Source organism: Bos mutus, chromosome 9 (assembly GCF_027580195.1).
Source record: "Bos mutus isolate GX-2022 chromosome 9, NWIPB_WYAK_1.1, whole genome shotgun sequence".
Classification (NCBI taxonomy): Eukaryota; Metazoa; Chordata; class Mammalia; order Artiodactyla; family Bovidae; genus Bos; species Bos mutus.
The window spans coordinates 91,475,673-91,495,651 of record NC_091625.1 but is presented as its reverse complement, the minus strand read 5'-3'; the positions used below and the strand labels follow the sequence as shown (position 1 = coordinate 91,495,651).

General features: G+C 46.7%; 1 protein-coding gene across 10 annotated transcripts in view; it reads right to left on the bottom strand.

The window, feature by feature from the left end:
* TIAM2 (TIAM Rac1 associated GEF 2) overlaps positions 1-19,979 on the bottom strand; it is a 240,898-nt gene that overhangs the window by 65,474 nt on the left and 155,445 nt on the right. For 9 of the 10 annotated variants that reach the window (XM_070376925.1, XM_070376920.1, XM_070376923.1 and 6 more), the window contains 5 exons: positions 5,840-6,001; positions 4,360-4,464; positions 4,082-4,160; positions 1,328-1,420; positions 490-753 (listed from right to left, as the gene is read on the bottom strand). In XM_070376925.1, coding sequence (XP_070233026.1) covers positions 490-753; positions 1,328-1,420; positions 4,082-4,160; positions 4,360-4,464; positions 5,840-6,001 — 703 coding nt within the window. The remainder of the gene's footprint in view (positions 1-489; positions 754-1,327; positions 1,421-4,081; positions 4,161-4,359; positions 4,465-5,839; positions 6,002-19,979) is intronic. The other variant, XM_070376927.1, reaches the window with a different exon arrangement.

Below are 19,979 nucleotides of genomic sequence, written 5' to 3'. Positions count from 1 at the left end.
TTAAAATTCATGACCTATGTGAAAAATTTGCCATTTATTGAAAAAGTAGTACTCAACCAAACAGATTAAGAACTGAATTGCATGAACTGTTCTTAAAACCCAATAAATGACTGCAAAATGCTTTTGCCTTACACTCAACTAAACAGAAAAATCAACTTCGGCATTTATGTTGGCTTTTGTCTCCCTGAATAACCAAATAATTACGACACTAAATATCATGGGTGATTTTTTTTTTAAGACTGTAATTTTAAGGAATATTACTTTGTGCAAAAACAATTATTTTCTATTTTCACTAAAAGTGTTATAATTACTAAAATGCATGGAATTCTGTATCAAATCAGTTTGCTTGGCATCTGTGTTCTTCCCGTAAGAAATGAGAAAATATTCTTTGAACAGAGCTAAATAATCTCAGTTTGCAAGCAAACACAGCCTAAAAATATTATCTGGTGATACCAGCCGTGAAGAAAGGGAGAAATAACAGAACCTTACCATTTGCCGTATCCTTTTTAAAGTGATCCAGGAATTCCTCCAGAAGTTGGGACTGGTTAGGAGGGGGCAGCAGACCCTTCTGGTCCCGGGAGAACAGGTCACTGTCTGACCAGGAAGAACACAGAGTCGCTTTTGTGTCCGGTGGCCTGGCAATCAGAGTGAGCCCGACACTCTTCTCAGAAAACAGAGCCTCCATCTGCTTGAGGTCAAGATCAGACACGGCTTCCCCATTTAAGGTCATGATTTCATTGCCCTTTCTCAACCCTGAGGAGGAGGAAGGGGACACAGAGGAAGAAGAAAGAGAGATGACTGAGAGGAATATTTTAAGATGAAAGACGATTGCAAATTCGACCCGCTTAGTGTTCTCAAGGGCTCTTCTGTTGCTACCTTCAAAGATAGCACCAAACCCTGTAGGAATCAGATTCCACTGATAACAAATTTCAACTCTCTCAAGACTAGCATTAGAAGAAATAGTTTAAGAGTCACTCAATTTAATTAGTCCTCTAAGTGATGTTCAACGTGCTGGGAAATAACCTTTGGTGTGTCTGCCTGCCTGGCTGGCCCTCACCGTCTCTTTCTCCATCTACCTGGACACGTGCACGGGTACTCTGTATATATACTGTCTCTTTCAAAACCACACGCACAAACTCTCTCACTGTATACCCATATACATGTGTGTGTGTGTGTGTGTGTGTGTACATATGCCTTGGCATTCAAAATCACTTTCTTTAAAATTCTAGGAGAAACTGTTTTCTGACAAAATCATGAGCAAATTTCACTAGCCAGACTGCACTGCACAGAATTGAGAGAGAAGAGAGATACCGCCTGCCACACGGACCTTCCCCATACGCCAGGCCGTCAGGGAGGACGTCACTTATAAAGATGCGGCTGAGATGCTGGTGCTCGTCCACCTGAGCAGTCACTGCAAACCCTAGGAAGAAAAATAAAAGGAGGAAACAAGTCTAAGTTCCTGACACTAAGTATTTCCTTGACCATCTACATATTCCCGACATTATACATAAGCAGGGTATGTAGAAAGGCTAAACGACAGCTATTTTGAAAGCACAGATATCTAGGAAGGGCAGAAAAGGGGGAGAGTGTATCAGATCTAAAGGTTTAGGACTTTATGCTACATGAAAAAGTCAGCCCCAGTAGACAAAGGACTACAGGATTCCACTTCTCTGAGGTACTAGAGCAGTCAGATTTAAAGAGACAGAAAATAAAAGAGTGGTTGCCAGAGGCTGTGGAAGAGGAGAGAATGGGAAGTTACTGTTTTACAAGAGTCCCGGTTTTGCAAGATAAAAACATTTCTGGAACTAGGTGATGTTAATGGTTGCACAACAGTATGAATGTATTTAATGGCGCTGAGTTGTCATTTTAACCTGTCTTAACTGCTATGAAGGGAAATTATGATACGTGGTGTTGATTTTCAGTCACTAAGTCATGTCCAACTCTGCAACTCCACGGACTCCAGCATGCCAGGCTTCCCTGTCCTTCACCATCTGCCGGAGTTTGTTCAAACTCAGTGATGCCATCCAACCATCTCATCCTCTGTCACCCCTTCTCCTCCTGCCTTCAATCTTTCCCAGCAGCAGGGTCTTTTGCAATGAGTAGACTTTGCATCAAGTGGCCAAAGTATTGGAGCTTCAGCATCAGCACTTTCAGTGAATATTCAGGACTGATTTCCTTTAGGATTGATTGGTTTGATCTCCTTGCTGTCCAAAGAACTCTCAAGAGTCTTCTCCAGCACCATGGACAGAAAGCATCAACTCTTCGGTGCTCAGCCTTCTTTAGGGTCCAACTCTCACATCTATACATGACTACGGGAAAAACCTTCGCTTTGACTAGATGGACTTTTGTCAGTGAAGTGATGTCTCTGCTTTTTAATATGCTCTCTAGGTTTGTCATACCTTTTCTTCCAAGGAGCACGTGTCTTTTAATTTCATGGCTGCAGTCCCCATCTGCAGTGATTTTGGAGCTCCCCAAAACAAAGTCTGTCACAGTTTCCACTGTTTCCTCATTTGCCATGAAGTGAATGAGTAGCCACCCATTCCCTTTCCCCAGGGGATCTTCCCAACCCAGGGATCAAACCTGGACCTCCCGCATTGCAGGCAGATTCTTTATCATGTGAGCCACCAGGGAAGCCCTATATTATGTGTATTTTGCCACAATTTAATTTTTTTTTTTAAATTGAGATCAAAAAAGTCTTATTAAAATAAATTAAGTTCACTTCAATATAATATTTGTTAAGAAACAACTCTGTATGGAGCTAGGCACTTTGAGCAGGTGGAAAAATACTTGAGTGGATACTTCTTGCCCTAAATAGGATTGCATGGGACACCCAGGTGAGATGGCCCTTCTCTGAATGTGTCTCCCTCCATCCTCCAAAAGTGCCCTCATCTGTGATTCCACGGTGGGAACACACATTTTCATGTCTTGGTCCCATAATCCTGGGAGGTCTTTGACAGCAGGAAGAAAGGCATGTCCCTTATTTCTTCTGTGCCTCACACAGAGCCTGGGAGATTATGGTCACCAAAGGGTATTTTTCCAAGTATCTCCCATCAGTCATTCAAATGCAAAGAAGACTGACCAAAGGAGACCTTGGAGAATAGAGCGAGACCAATAGAAACATAGACAAAATGCTCAGAGGCCTTGAGAGGAAAACCAACATAACATCTGGGGCCAGACAGATGCCATAAAATTTAGAAACAAGGAACATCATTTTACCAAAAAACCCCAACAAATCGTAAAAAGGAAAATTTTAACATATTACGATCAGGTTGTGTCATTTTAAGGGAAATAATTATATCAATATATCTAACAAGAAATAGTCTTTCTATGGAGATATCTACTGATCATTAACTGGCAGGCTACAGTCCATGGGATCACAAGAGTCTGATACAAGACTAAACCACAAGCACCATCATCTAATTATCAAGTTTCTCTGGAACAAGACAAAGCAAGAGACAGGAAGGAACTTTAAGATACGAGTACAGTTTATAAAGAGCCAAGTTTAAACACAGATGAACAGAAATGCAAGAATTTAATATTATGAAGTGATATGGATAATACTGACCCTTAATTATTAAACTGAAGGTAAAGCGATGGGTAAGGTTTCTTCAAGGAAGTGAGACCTTTAGTCAGCCTTTGAAGTACAAGTTGGATTTATACACTCAGAAAGAAGGGAATAAGGGAGGGGAAAAATGGGGGCCAGTTCAGGCAGGTGAAGCGCTAAGAGCAAAGAGGCGGAGATGAAAGAACTGTTACATGAATCATACGTTAATCAGCTAAGAACTGTGCCCAGCACACAATAAACTCATTGCGTGGTTGTTATCACCATCACTTCAAGTTTCCCTTCGGTTTTTACATTCGTTGCTCTTAAGTGTTTTGGCATTTCCCCCCAATAATAATACATATATTTTTAGTCTGCTAATATAAATTAATAGGCATGAGGGAAGAGAAAGGAAGCTCAGAATCTCTTGTCATAGTTTCTGAAAATGGGAAGAAAAGAATATTAGGTCCAAAGATACTGGGGCAAACCAGGCAAGGATGGACCAGACGGTTCTCTGACGAGTACGTTCCTCCTCCTTACCGAAGTCAGACACACCCCCGGTCTTTGTCAGCTGCACATCATACACGCTTAGTGGAAAGACTTCTATCTCATCATAAACCTACAAAAGGGAAGACCCGCAAAATCAGAGGATCTGAAGTCACAGTATCTTGCAAATTTATTTTGATTGTTTCCAAGCTAAATGACAATTTAAACAGAATTTTTTCCCCTGAATGACACTATTTTTTTAAATTAAGGGGCCATGGATGGGTTTCCTTGGCCCATGGATCGGTCCCTTACCAAAGCCGAAGAACACTCACCTGGTCCTGCATATATTCGTAGGGTGCAGGAATACAGTACTCAACGTTCTCGTCCACTAACTTCCGAAGTTGTAGGCCATAATGGCTGGGTTCCAACTGCCTCATCTAGGGAGAAAAAGACAGCTATTCAGATGTTAAATGTTCTTTCTAAATGCACCATTGTTCACTAAAAATAAAAGTGGAAATTTCTTTTAAAAATATCTTCTATAATATGCTGAGTTTAAGTATATATAAGAGCTCAAGTTTCAGTGTGCAAAAAAGAAAAAAGGGAAATTATTTTTAAGAAGATTTTCTCTAAATGATACCACTTATCACTAAAAGCAAGAGATGTATTTTGAAGCAGTGATGGTGGTCAGAACTGCTCTCTTTTAATAGACAGGTACCTAAATTTAAATTGTTTCCTGTTACTAATTTGTGAAATGTCAACCATCTCATACTCTGCAGACTTCAGAATTACGATTTCCTGTTCCAACCATTTTTCACAAGGAAAAGGTATATATAAATATATATACACACACATAAATATATATATACACCCACACATTCTGTCTCAGACACATTTTCAACAATGAGAAATTATCTCAAGCCTATGGTCTAACTGGATCTAACTCACCCACTACATCTGACCTCCTCTATCAGAATATTTACCAACTTGATATTATTGTTACTGAATAATATTATTGACTGCCTGAATAATCACCTGACATAATGGAGCAAGAGAAAATTAAATTCATTAACAGTATAAGCTGCATATACAAATATCTGGAATCCTAGGGCGTAAGTCAAAGTGAAAAAGGAGGACTAAAATGAAAGATTATCTAATAAGCATTTGTGGTAAAGAGCTACCAAACTCGACATTTTTTTAACCATTTCGTATGTTTGCATTTTCTCTGAAAACTTAAAAATATTTCAGCTCTATTGCGCCATCTGGTGGTCTGAAAGCATATTATCTGATGCTGCTGAGTCGGTTTCATGGATCTCAGAGGGCTCTCTTGAAAATATATCATAAACTTTCTTCTCAGAAATAAAACCCAGTTTGAATAATGAATGAAACACCATCTCATAACAATCTCCATGAAGCAACTGTGAGTGGTATTGAGTGACTCATTTAATCCGGAGAAACTTGATAAAACTAGCATCAAATCAAACCACCGCAAAGTTCATGCCACTTTCTCACAGAATACCATCTATAAGTACCTTAAATAACAAAAGAGACTTCATAATTATCCCAGATACAAAGGTGTATATACAGAATTTCAGTAAAATAGCTGAAGTTCTTCATGAAGGCATTGGGCCATGACTCAACTTATTCCTCTAAAACATGGAGAAAGAGAATGCTATAATGAATATGTTAATTAACAAATTTGTTCCTTCCTGTAGAAAGTGAGGTCTTCAACACCACCCAAATTAAGCAGGCAAAGGAGGGCAACATTAATGATTATCCCATTCAGAAGTGTATTTCTACAGCAAAATCCACTACCTTGCAGGCCAGAGTCAGAACATCTTCTACCCTGGTTTCCGGCTTGACCATCACAGTCACGGCTTGACGATCCTGAAAGTGAACATCAACCTGGCTCTCCCACGTGCCGTCTCGGGGAACGCCATCCACTGCTGACCCGTATAAGTGTAGCAGGTCATCCACCTGTTTTGAGGTCCCAAAAGAAAGGGTGGGCTTGACGAGCAAATGAGGGAGGCCGTGGGAAAATGCCCCTGAGTTTAGAGTTAGCACTTTTGCGCTCCTCACATCTAGGGCTTCTCATGACCCTCTGGGGCAGACAAGCCTGGAGTTTCCTCATTTGTTTAACCCACACGCAACTGACGCCTGGGGAGGCTGACTGGAGTCCATCAACTCCTCCTCCTGTGTACTAGCCACTTTGCCTCTTAGCCCAAGTTAGCACAATGCAGTCAAAGAAGGGCTGCTCAGTACCCACTCTTACTGCTCTAGAATTGTCCAGATGATCAGGAACTCCATGAAGTCTATGTCTAAGCCATGATCCCAGTGAATTTCAGATACACTCGCCATGGCCTCTGACGCCTGCCTGCATACTAACCATGAACTGCACTTAATCCAAGCATGTTTCTCTTCTTTCTACTTGTTTTTAAAAATTACCCCCTAATCCTGGACTAAGTGTTTTTCCATCTTCAGCTAGACACTCATTCAGAAATCATCCCCAAACACCATGTTTCAAAAGCTTTTCCCAAGGAAGCTTTGTTTCCTAAACTTCACCCTCACAGTAACTCCATGACCTCATGCTAATATGTTCTTCTATGATTCATAAATAAAAATAGTTAACATTAAATATTAAGCAACTCAGAAATGTTCCCTTCTGGTTAGGCTCTCATATTAGTCTGTTAGTAAAAACAGGACTTAAGGATTTGAAATCAAAAGACTGAGGTTCAAGTCACACCACTTAAGAAGCGGTAGGGCAGGGCTTTCCTGTGTTCAACCTCACCTCCTATTTTGTAAACAGGGATGTTATTAATACAACACAATTGCTTAAGGTTACCAATCAATAATACAAATTTTGTGAACAAAAGAAATCATATATGTGAAAACACCTCACACACCAGAAAATGTTACACACAGATTCATCATCAATACATCACGTATACCCCACCTATCATACATGAGAGTTGTCAATGACAGGTTTTTTACTTTGAATTTCACGCATTTAAAACACACGCACATACACACACAAGATTCCCCTATGTACTAAGTCGCTTCAGTCGTGTCCGACTCTTCACAACCCCATGGACTACAGCCCACCAGGCTCCTCTGTCCATGGGATTCTCCAGGTAAGAATACTGAAGTGGGTTGCCATGCCCTTCTCCAAGATTCCCCTACACCGTAGGATTAAAATACTAGAATATGTACAGTAATTAAAAAAAAAAACAGATTTAGGCAAAGGGAAGAATCAATTTTCCTGTGCTGTCTTTTTAAATGTGGTACTCATCTTTGAAGTGACATTTCTGGCTCTGTCACTTCCTGTATATTTTCCTGGAAAGATGGTCACAGCCCAGAATGCACACGAACACACTTGCCAAAGAAAAAGACAGCGAGCAAGAGAGAGAGAGAAGCAGATGCCCGGAGCCAAGGACTCAGGCAAGCAGCACGGACCCCTGTGTCCCCTGCAGGGTCCCATCTCTCGTGGGCCCCATTTTCTTCTGAGGTTAAGCCTCAGGCACTTCCGTCCACCTAAGCAGGAATTTCAACCAGGGGCATCAGCAACGAGCAGGTACGGGCTCAAAGGCACAGGCCCCGCCTCTCCAACAACGCATGCTCAGAATCAAACCAAAACTCCGGCAGAGGTCACTGTGGAGTAAGAAACCACAAGGAGCCAGGACCAGGGGACGTGAGCCCATGCTGACTGCTGCTGCACAGCAATTCAGGGCTGTACTTTCAGAGCAGAGCCGGGAAAACCTGATGGAGGATGACAAGCTAAGGGAGGGACACGGGAACGCAAATCCACAACTACCCTCCCCTCATCCAGAGAGACCTCACAACTCCTCACCAGTTCACTCACCACTCACAGCCCTCTGAGGCAGGCGCTGTCCCAACTCTCTAACAGTGAAAAGACGGGGGCTCAGAAAATTCTAGAAACTTGCCCCAGCTCCCACATAGAGCTACGACTGACATACTGTGGGAATTTGAACCTTGGACCCCAGTGTGAGCCTGGGCTCCCACCACTGTTCTATAGGAACATCAGCCTGGCAGTTAGTCACCTCTCACAAAAGGGACAAGGGCCAGCTGTCTGATTCCTTTTGGTTACTCCACGAGGCACACCATGTTCCGGCTCCACCAACTCCCCACATGAGCACTCTCCTGCCTCCAGACCCGGGTGACCTCCACTTCTTTCGCCTGCTTTACCCTCCCCAGAGCTCCTGTCCTGAATTCACATATATCCTTCAACCTTATTTCAAGTGCTACCCTCTTTCTTAGGAAGTCTCCCATGCCCTCCCCCAATCCCAATTCCACTCAGTTAGATGTGTCTACACTCTGATGTCCCTGCAGTGAAGTCCAGCCAGCTTGATAGGCATTTCCAGGCTGTTCTTAGGTCCCCCAGGTGCTGAGATGAATGAATGACAGCAGAGATGCTGTCTTTCTCATTCTCCTTCAGCCCTTCACACAGTGTGTCCTTCAGGCCTTCACACAGTGTGTCCTTCAGCCCTTCACATAGTGTATATCCTTCAGCCCTTCACACAGTGTATCCTTCAGGCCTCCTCACAGTGTATCCTTCAGGCCTCCTCACAGTGTATCCTTCAGCCCTTCACACAGTGTTTCCTTCAGCCTTTCACACAGTCTGTATCCTTCAGCCCTTGACACAGTGTATCCTTCAGCCCTTCACACAGTGTATCCTTCAGCCCTTCACACAGTGTGTCCTTCAGCCCTTCACACAGTCTGTATCCTTCAGGCCTCCTCACAGTGTATCCTTCAGCCCTTCACACAGTGTATCCTTCAGGCCTCCTCACAGTGTATCCTTCAGCCCTTCACACAGTGTATCCTTCAGGCCTCCTCACAGTGTATCCTTCAGTATCCTTCTTCACACAGTGTATCCTTCTTCACACAGTCTGTATCCTCAGCCCTCCACAGTGTATCCTTCAGCCCTTCACACAGTGTATCCTTCAGCCCTTCACACAGTGTGTATCCTTCAGGCCCTTCACACAGTGTATCCTTCAGCCCTTCACACAGTGTATCCTTCAGCCCCTCACAGTGTGTATCCTTCAGCCCTTCACACAGTGTATCCCCTTCAGTGTATCCTTCACACAGTGTATCCTTCAGCCCTCACACAGTGTGTCCTTCAGCCTTCCTTCAGCCTCTTCACAGTGTATCCTTCAGGCCTCCACACAGTGTATCCTTCAGGCCTTCACAGGCCTTCAGGCCTCAGTCACAGTGTATCCTTCAGCCCTTCACACAGTGTATCCTTCAGGCCTCCCACACAGTGTATCCTTCAGCCCTTCACACAGTGTATCCTTCAGCCCTTCACACAGTGTCCTCAGCCCTTCAGTGTATCCTCCTTCTCACACAGTGTATCCTTCAGGCCTCCTCACAGTGTATCCTTCAGCCCTTCACACAGTGTATCCTTCAGCCCTTCACACAGTGTATCCTTCAGCCCTTCACACAGTGTATCCTTCAGGCCTCAGCCCTGTATCCTTCAGGCACACAGTGTATCCTTCAGGCCTTCTCACAGTGTATCCTTCAGGCCTTCACACAGTGTATCCTTCAGTGTCTCACAGTGTATCCTTCAGCCCTTCACACAGTGTATCCTTTCAGCCCTTCACACAGTGTATCCTTCAGGCCTCCTCACAGTGTATCAGTGTATCCCTTCAGCCCTCCACACAGTGTATCCTTCAGCCCTTCACACAGTTATCCTTCAGCCAGTGTATCCTTCAGGCCTTCTCACAGTCCTTCAGTACAGTCCCTTCAGGCCTTCCCTATCCTTCAGTCTCTTCTCACAGTGTATCCTTCAGGTGTATCCTTCAGGCCTCCTCACAGTGTATCCTTCAGCCCTTCACACAGTCTGTATCCTTCAGCCTTCACACAGTGTATCCTTCAGCCTCCTCACAGTGTATCCTTCAGCCCCTTCAGTGTATCCTTCAGGCCTCACAGTGTATCCTTCAGGCCTCCTCACAGTGTATCCTTCAGCCCTTCACACAGTGTATCCTTCAGCCCTTCTTCACAGTGTCCTCCTTCAGGTGTATCCTTCAGCCCTCCAGTGTATCCTTCAGGCCTCAGTGTATCCTTCAGCCCTTCACAGTGTATCCTTCAGCCCTCACAGTGTATCCTTCAGGCCTCCTCACAGTGTATCCTTCAGCCCTTCACACAGTGTATCCTTCAGCCTTCTCACACAGTGTATCCTTCAGCCTCACACAGTGTATCCTTCAGGCCTCCTCACAGTGTATCCTTCAGCCCTTCACACAGTGTATCCTTCAGCCCTTCACACAGTCTGTATCCTTCAGCCACACAGTGTATCCTTCAGCCCTTCACACAGTGTATCCTTCAGGCCTCCTCACAGTGTATCCTTCAGCCCTTCACACAGTGTATCCTTCAGGCCTCCTCACAGTGTATCCTTCAGCCCTTCACAGTGTATCCTTCAGTGTATCCTTCAGTATCCTTCAGTGTATCCTTCAGCCCTTCACACAGTGTATCCTTCAGCCCTTCTCACAGTGTATCCTTCAGCCCTCACACAGTGTATCCTTCAGCCCTTCACACAGTGTATCCTTCAGCCCTCCTTCAGCAGTGTATCCTTCAGCCCTTCACACAGTGTATCCTTCAGCCCTTCACACAGTGTATCCTTCAGCCCTTCAGTGTATCCTTCAGGCCTCCTCACAGTGTATCCTTCAGCCCTTCACACAGTGTATCCTTCAGCCCTTCACACAGTCTGTATCCTTCAGCCCTTCACACAGTGTATCCTTCAGGCCTCCTCACAGTGTATCCTTCAGCCCTTCACACAGTGTATCCTTCAGGCCTCCTCACAGTGTATCCTTCAGCCCTTCACACAGTCTGTATCCTTCAGCCTTCACACAGTGTATCCTTCAGGCCTCTCAGGCCTCAGTCTGTATCCTTCAGCCCTCACACAGTGTATCCTTCAGCCCTCACACAGTCAGCCCCTTCACACAGTGTGTATCCTCCTTCAGGCCTCCTCACAGTGTATCCTTCAGCCCTCCACACAGTGTATCCTCCTTCACAGTGTATCCTTCAGGCCTTCACACAGTGTATCCAGCCAGCCCTTCAGCCCACACAGTGTATCCTTCAGGGCCTCCACACAGTGTATCCTTCAGCCCTCACACAGTGTATCCTTCAGCCCTTCACACAGTGTATCCTTCAGCCCTTCACACAGTGTATCCTTCAGCCCTTCACAGTCATCCTTCAGGCCTGTATCCTTCAGCCCTTCACACAGTGTATCCTTCAGCCCTTCTCACAGTGTATCCTTCAGCCTTCACACAGTGTATCCTTCAGCCTCCTTCAGTGTATCCTTCCTTCAGTGTATCCTCACAGTGTATCCTTCAGGCCTCACACAGTGTATCCTTCAGCCCTTCACACAGTGTATCCTTCAGGCCTCCTCACAGTGTATCCTTCAGCCTCTTCACACAGTGTATCCTTCAGGCCTCCTCACAGTGTATCCTTCAGCCCTTCACACAGTGTATCCTTCAGCCCTTCACACAGTGTATCCTTCAGGCCTTCACACAGTGTATCCTTCAGGCCTCCTCACAGTGTATCCTTCAGGCCTCCTCACAGTGTATCCTTCAGCCCTTCACAGTGTGTATCCTTCAGCCCTCCTCACACAGTGTATCCTTCAGCCCTTCACACAGTGTATCCTTCAGCCCTTCACACAGTGTATCCTTCAGGCCTCCTCACAGTGTATCCTTCAGCCCTTCACACAGTGTATCCTTCAGCCTTTCACACAGTGTTTCCTTCAGCCCTTCACAGCCCTTCAGTCCTTCAGTATCCTTCAGGCCTCAGTGTATCCTCCAGCCCTTCACAGTGTTTCCTTCAGCCCTTCACACAGTGTATCCTCAGCCTTTCACACAGTGTATCCTTCAGCCCTTCACACAGTGTATCCTTCAGGCCTTCTCACAGTGTATCCTTCAGCCTCCCCTCACACAGTGTATCCTTCAGGTGTATCCTTCAGCCCTTCACACAGTGTATCCTTGTAGCCCCCTTCACACAGTCTGTCCTCCTTCAGGCCTTCACACAGTGTATCCTTCAGCCCTTCACACAGTGTATCCTTCAGCCCTTCACACAGTGTATCCTTCAGCCTCCTGTATCCTTCAGCCCTTCACACAGTGTATCCTTCAGCCCTTCACACAGTGTATCCTTCAGGCCTTCACACAGTGTATCCTTCAGCCCTTCAGTGTATCCTTCAGGCCTCCTCACACAGTGTATCCTTCAGCCCTTCACACAGTGTCCAGCCCTTCCACCTTCAGTGTGTATCCTTCAGCCCTTCACACAGTGTATCCTTCAGCCCTTCACAGTGTATCCTTCAGGCCTCCTCACAGTGTATCCTTCAGCCCTTCACACAGTGTATCCTTCAGCCCTTCACACAGTGTATCCTTCAGCCCTTCACACAGTGTATCCTTCAGCCCTCATCCTTCAGGCCCTTCACACAGTGTATCCTTCAGGCCTCCTCACAGTGTATCCTTCAGGTCTCCTCACAGTGTATCCTTCAGGCCTCCTCACAGTGTATCCTTCAGCCCTCCACACAGTGTATCCTTCAGCCCTTCACACAGTGTATCCTTCAGGCCTCCTCACAGTGTAGTGTATCCCTTCACACAGTCTGTATCCTTCTTTCACAGTGTATCCTTCAGCCTCCTCACAGTGTATCCTTCAGCCCTCCTCACAGTGTGTATCCTTCAGCCCTTCACACAGTGTAGCCCTCCTTCCAGCCCTCCACACAGTGTATCCTTCCTTCCCTTCACACAGTTCTGTATCCACAGTGTATCCTTCAGGCCTTCACACAGTGTATCCTTCAGGCCTCCTCACAGTGTATCCTTCAGGCCTCCTCACAGTGTATCCTTCAGGCCTCCTCACAGTGTATCCTTCAGCCCTTCACACAGTGTATCCTTCAGCCCTTCACACAGTCTGTATCCTTCAGCCCTTCACACAGTGTATCCTTCAGCCCTTCAGCCCTTCACAGTGTATCCTTCAGCCCTTCACACAGTGTATCCTTCAGCCCTTCACAGTGTATCCTTCAGGCCTCCACAGTGTATCCTTCAGCCCTCACACAGTGTATCCCTTCAGCCTCTTCACAGTGTATCCTTCAGCCCTTCAGGCACAGTGTATCCTTCAGGCCTCCTCACAGTGTATCCTTCAGCCCTTCACACAGTGTATCCTTCAGCCCTTCACACAGTGTCCTTCAGCCCTTCACACAGTGTATCCTTCAGGCCTCCTCACAGTGTATCCTTCAGCCCTTCACACAGTGTATCCTTCAGGCCTCCTCACAGTGTATCCTTCAGCCCTTCACACAGTCTGTATCCTTCAGCCTTCACACAGTGTATCCTTCAGGCCTCCTCACAGTGTATCCTTCAGCCCTTCACACAGTGTATCCTTCAGTATCCTTCAGGTATCCCTCAGCCTCCTCACAGTGTATCCTTCAGCCCTCTTCACAGTGTATCCTTCAGCCCTTCACACAGTGTATCCTTCAGCCCTTCACACAGGCCTCCTCACAGTGTATCCTTCAGCCCTTCACACAGTCCTTCAGTGTATCCTTCAGGCCTCCTCACAGTGTATCCTTCAGGCCCTCCACACAGTGTATCCTTCAGCCCTCTCACACAGTGTATCCTTCAGCCCTTCACACAGTGTATCCTTCAGCCCTTCATCCTTCAGGCCTTCACACAGTGTATCCTTCAGGCCTTCACACAGTGTATCCTTCAGGCCTTCACACAGTGTGTATCCTTCAGCCTCACAGTGTATCCTTCAGCCCTTCACACAGTGTATCCTTCAGCCCTTCAGTGTATCCTTCAGCCCTTCACACAGTGTATCCTTCAGCCCTTCACACAGTGTATCCTTCAGGCCTCCTCACAGTGTGTATCCTTCAGCCCTTCACAGTGTATCCTTCACCTCCTCACAGTGTATCCTTCAGCCCTTCACAGTCAGTGTATCCTTCAGCCCAGTGTATCCTTCAGTGTATCCTTCAGCCCTTCAGTGTATCCTCCTCACAGTGTCCTCCTTCAGTGTATCCTTCAGCCTCCTTCACAGTGTATCCTTCAGTGTATCCTTCAGGCCTCACAGTGTATCCTTCAGCCCTCACACAGTGTATCCTTCAGCCCTTCACACAGTGTATCCTTCAGGCTCACAGTCTGTATCCTCACAGTGTATCCTTCAGCCCTTCACACAGTGTATCCTTCAGCCCTCCACACAGTGTATCCTTCAGCCTTCAGCCCTTCAGGCCTCCTCACAGTGTATCCTTCAGCCCTTCACACAGTGTATCCTTCAGCCTCTTCACAGTCTGTATCCTTCAGGCCTCCTCACAGTGTATCCTTCAGCCCTTCACACTGTGTATCCTTCAGCCCTCCACACAGTGTATCCTTCAGGCCTTCACACAGTGTATCCTTCAGCCTTCACACAGTGTATCCTTCAGCCCTTCACACAGTGTATCCTCCTTCAGCCCTTCACACAGTGTATCCTTCAGGCCTCCTCACAGTGTATCCTTCAGCCCTTCACACAGTGTATCCTTCAGGCCTTCACACAGTGTATCCTTCAGGCCTCCTCACAGTGTATCCTTCAGCCCTTCACACAGTCCTTCAGCCCTTCACACAGTGTATCCTTCAGGCCTCCTCACAGTGTATCCTTCAGGCCTCCTCACAGTGTATCCTTCAGGCCTCCTCACAGTGTATCCTTCAGCCCTTCACACAGTGTTTCCTTCAGCACAGTGTATCCTTCAGCCTCCACACAGTGTATCCTTCAGCCTCACACAGTCTGTACAGTGTAGTGTATCCTTCAGCCCTCCTCACAGTGTATCCTTCAGCCCTTCACACAGTGTATCCTTCAGCCCTTCACACAGTGTATCCTTCAGTGTATCTTCACAGTGTATCAGTGTGTATCCTTCAGCCCTGTATCCTTCAGCACAGTGTATCCTTCCCCTCAGCCCTTCACACAGTGTATCCTTCAGGCCTCCACAGTGTATCAGTGTGTATCCTTCAGCCCTTCACAGTGTATCCTTCAGCCCTTCACACAGTGTGTCCTTCAGGCCTCTCACAGTGTATCCTTCAGCCCTCTTCACACAGTGTATCCTTCAGCCCTTCACACAGTGTATCCTTCAGCCCTTCACACAGTGTATCCTTCAGCCCTTCACACAGTGTATCCTTCAGGCCTCCTCACAGTGTATCCTTCAGCCTCCTCACAGTGTATCCTTCAGGCCTCCTCACAGTGTATCCTTCAGCCCTTCACAGTGTATCCTTCAGCCCTTCACACAGTGTATCCTTCAGGCCTCCTCACAGTGTATCCTTCAGCCCTTCACACAGTGTATCCTTCAGCCCTTCACACAGTGTATCCTTCAGCCCTTCACACAGTGTATCCTTCAGCCCTTCACACAGTGTATCCTTCAGTGTGTATCCTTCAGCCCTTCACACAGTGTATCCTTCAGGCCTCCTCACAGTGTATCCTTCAGCCCTTCACACAGTCTGTATCCTTCAGCCCTTCACACAGTGTATCCTTCAGGCCTCCTCACAGTGTATCCTTCAGCCCCTCACACAGTGTATCCTTCAGGCCTCCTCACAGTGTATCCTTCAGCCCTTCACACAGTGTGTCCTTCAGCCCTCACAGTGTACACAGTGTGTATCCTTCAGCCTCCTCACAGTGTATGTATCTCTTCAGCCTTTCTTCAGCCACAGTGTATCCTTCAGCCCTGTCACCTTCAGGCCTCTGTATCCTTCAGGCCTCCTCACAGTGTATCCTTCAGTATCCCTTCAGGCCTCCTCACAGTGTATCCTTCAGCCCTTCACACAGTGTTTCCTTCAGCCTCCTCACACAGTCTGTATCCTTCAGCCCCTTCACCTCCTCACAGTGTATCCTTCAGCCCTTCACACAGTGTATCCTTCAGCCTCTTCACACAGTGTATCCTTCAGGCCTCCTCACAGTGTATCCTTCAGCCCTTCACACAGTGTATCCTTCAGCCCTTCACACAGTGTATCCTTCAGCCCTTCACACAGTGTATCCTTCAGGCCTCCTCACAGTGTATCCTTCAGGCCTCCTCACAGTGTATCCTTCAGCCCTTCACACAGTGTATCCTTCAGCCCTTCACACAGTGTAGCCCTTGTATCAGCCCTTCACACAGTGTATCCTTCAGGCCCTTCCTCACAGTGTTTCCTTCAGCCCTTCACAGTGTATCCTTCAGCCCTTCACACAGTGTATCCTTCAGCCCTTCACACAGTGTATCCTTCAGCCCTTCACACAGTGTATCCTTCAGCCCTTCACACAGTGTGTATCCTTCAGCCCTTCACACAGTGTATCCTTCAGCCCTTCACACAGTGTATCCTTCAGCCCTTCACACAGTGTATCCTTCAGCCCTTCACACAGTGTATCCTTCAGCCCTTCACACAGTGTGTCCTTCAGCCCTTCACACAGTCTGTATCCTTCAGGCCTCCTCACAGTGTATCCTTCAGCCCTTCACACAGTGTATCCTTCAGCCCTTCACACAGTGTATCCTTCAGCCCTTCACACAGTGTATCCTTCAGCCCTTCACACAGTGTATCCTTCAGCCCTTCACACAGTGTATCCTTCAGCCCTTCACACAGTGTATCCTTCAGGCCTTCACACAGTGTATCCTTCAGCCCTTCACACAGTGTATCCTTCAGCCCTCCTTCAGCCCTTCACACAGTGTATCCTTCAGCCCTTCACACAGTGTATCCTTCAGGCCTCCTCACAGTGTATCCTTCAGCCCTTCACACAGTGTATCCTTCAGCCCTTCACACAGTGTATCCTTCAGGCCTCCTCACAGTGTATCCTTCAGGCCTCCTCACAGTGTATCCTTCAGCCCTTCACACAGTGTATCCTTCAGCCCTTCACAGTGTATCCTTCAGCCCTTCACACCTTCAGGCCTGTGTATCCTTCAGCCTTCTCACAGTGTATCCTTCAGCCCTTCACACAGTGTGTCCTTCAGCCCTCTTCACAGTGTGTATCCTTCAGGCCTCCTCACAGTGTATCCTTCAGCCCTTCACACAGTGTATCCTTCAGGCCTCACACAGTGTATCCTTCAGGCCTCCTCACAGTGTATCCTTCAGCCCTTCACACAGTGTATCCTTCAGCCCTTCACACAGTGTATCCTTCAGCCCTTCACAGTGTATCCTTCAGCCCTTCAGTATCCTTCAGCCTCCTCACAGTGTGTCCTTCAGTGTATCCTTCCTCCACACAGTGTATCCTTCAGGCCTCCTCACAGTGTAGTGGCCTCCTTCAGCCCTTCACACAGTGTATCCTTCAGGCCTCCTCACAGTGTATCCTTCAGCCCTTCACACAGTGTATCCTTCAGGCCTCAGGCCTCCTCACAGTGTGTCCTCCTTCAGCCCTTCACACAGTGTGTATCCTTCAGCCCTTCACACAGTGTATCCTTCAGGCCTCCTCACAGTGTATCCTTCAGCCCTTCACACAGTCTGTATCCTTCAGCCTTTCACACAGTGTATCCTTCACCCTTCACAGTGTATCCTTCAGCCCTTCACACCTTCAGTGTGTATCCTTCAGCCTTCAGTCACACCTTCAGTGTATCCTTCAGCCCTCCACACAGTGTATCCTTCAGCCCTTCACACAGTGTATCCTTCAGGCCTTCACACAGTGTATCCTTCAGGCCTTCAGGTATCCTTCAGCCCTTCACACAGTGTATCCTTCAGCCCTTCACACAGTGTATCCTTCAGGCCTCCACACAGTGTATCCTTCAGTGTATCCTCAGGCCTTCACACAGTGTATCCTTCAGCCCTTCACACAGTGTATCCTTCAGGCCTTCACACAGTGTATCCTTCAGCCTTCACACAGTGTATCCCTTCAGTGTATCCTTCAGCCCTTCACACAGTGTATCCTTCAGCCTTCAGGCCTTCCCTCACAGTGTATCCTTCAGCCCTTCACAGTGTATCCTTCAGCCTCCTCACAGTGTATCCTTCAGGCCTCCTCACAGTGTATCCTTCAGCCCTTCACACAGTGTATCCTTCAGCCCTTCACACAGTGTATCCTTCAGCCCTTCACACAGTGTATCCTTCAGCCCTTGTATCCTTCACACAGTGTATCCTTCAGCCCTCCCTCACAGTGTATCCTTCAGCCCTTCACACAGTGTATCCAGTGTAGCCCTCCTCACAGTGTATCCTTCAGCCCTTCACACAGTGTATCCTTCAGCCTTCACACAGTGTATCCTTCACACAGTGTCCTTCAGCCCTTCACACAGTGTATCCTTCAGCCCTTCACACAGTGTATCCTTCAGCCCTTCACACAGTGTGTATCCTTCAGCCCTTCACACAGTGTATCCTTCAGGCCTCCTCACAGTGTATCCTTCAGCCCTTCACACAGTGTATCCTTCAGCCCTTCACACAGTGTGTCCTCCTTCAGTGTATCCTTCAGCCCTTCAGTGTATCCCAGCCACACAGTGTATCCTTCAGCCTCTTCACAGTGTATCCTTCAGCCCTTCACACAGTGTATCCTTCAGCCCTTCTTCCTTCAGCCCTTCACAGTGTATCCTTCAGCCTTCACAGTGTATCCTCAGCCCTTCACACAGTAGTATCCTTCAGCCCTCACACAGTGTATCCTTCAGTGTATCCTTCCCTTCACACAGTGTATCCTTCCCCTTCAGCCCTTCCTTCAGCCCTTCACACAGTGTATACCCTTCAGCCCTTCACACAGTCTGTATCCTTCAGCCCTTCACACAGTGTGTCCTTCAGCCCTTCACACAGTGTATATCCTTCAGCCCTTCACATGGTGTATCCTTCAGCCTTTCACACAGTGTATCCTGCACCAAGAACATACCTAATCCATGGGTGTTGAACTGGATGCAATGAGAAATTCAGTCACGTATGGGCTTGTAGGGTAAGAGCTGCCCATTTTCATTGTCTTATGTAGAATCTATTTCCACAGTGTTAAGTTCTTAAGCCTCTCTAGAGTTTCAAGAAGAAAAACTAAAAGAGGATTACTATGGAGAAATTCTAGGCTAGAGAAAACTATGCAGGCAAATGAGAAGATACAACGAAGGACCAAAGAAACATTCACATTCTATTCAATTAAACAAGGTTTTGTGCCTACATGTGCTCTGAGGAAACATTCCCTGAGTCTACACTGCTGACCTAAAGTCAACTGAATGATCGAGGTCTATCAACACCAAGGCTAGGGGAGGTTCAGATTCTCTCAAGAGATCCTAGAGTGAAAATTTACGTGTAGTTTTTTTCCTATGTGTAACATACACACAGCCTAGAAGTTTAAGAAATTAAAGAAAGGTGAAATATGGCTATTCAAAAAGAATGCCAAGGATGCAGAAGTGATTCATTAGAAGTAGAGAAAGAAAAGACTACTTGGTGCTTATACATCTCCTAGGCTGTTGGAAGACTTGCCTACATAGGGAAAAAAAAAACTGGATTGATCCTTTTAAGGGTCACTGTTATCTACACTGAAATCACACGCTTCATTTTCAGTGAGTCAGATAAGATATTCTCTTACCTTCTTTTTCATAAAAGGAATAGAGAATCATGAAAACAAGCCCAGCAACTTGACGTGTCTGGAAAACCCTTTTCTCTGCTTATCCTTAAAGATGCTACATTAATCTTTTAAACCCCCACCCAGAAGTCCTTGGCTGGCTACCCCTGTCAAGACTATCATATACCCCTTCACCCGCTCCATCCCTCCCTCCCCACAAAATTAGCTTCCAGTCAACCAGTTCAAGGTTTCCAGTTCTCAGAGGAGACAGACAAACAAGCAAAAATACAATAAACAGATAATCTGGGTCAAATCCCAGCCTTGTCAGGGCTGGTTAGCTCATGTCTCTGGGCTTCAATTTCCTCACATTTACAAGGGGCTGAAGCACACCAGCCCCACAGAGAAATCAGGAGACTGGCATGAGAAAGGGCATTTGAAGGGACTACATAAACTGTAAAGGGCCATCAACAATGTAGAAGATCACTTTTGAAGTTCGGTGTGGATTATGGAATTACACCAT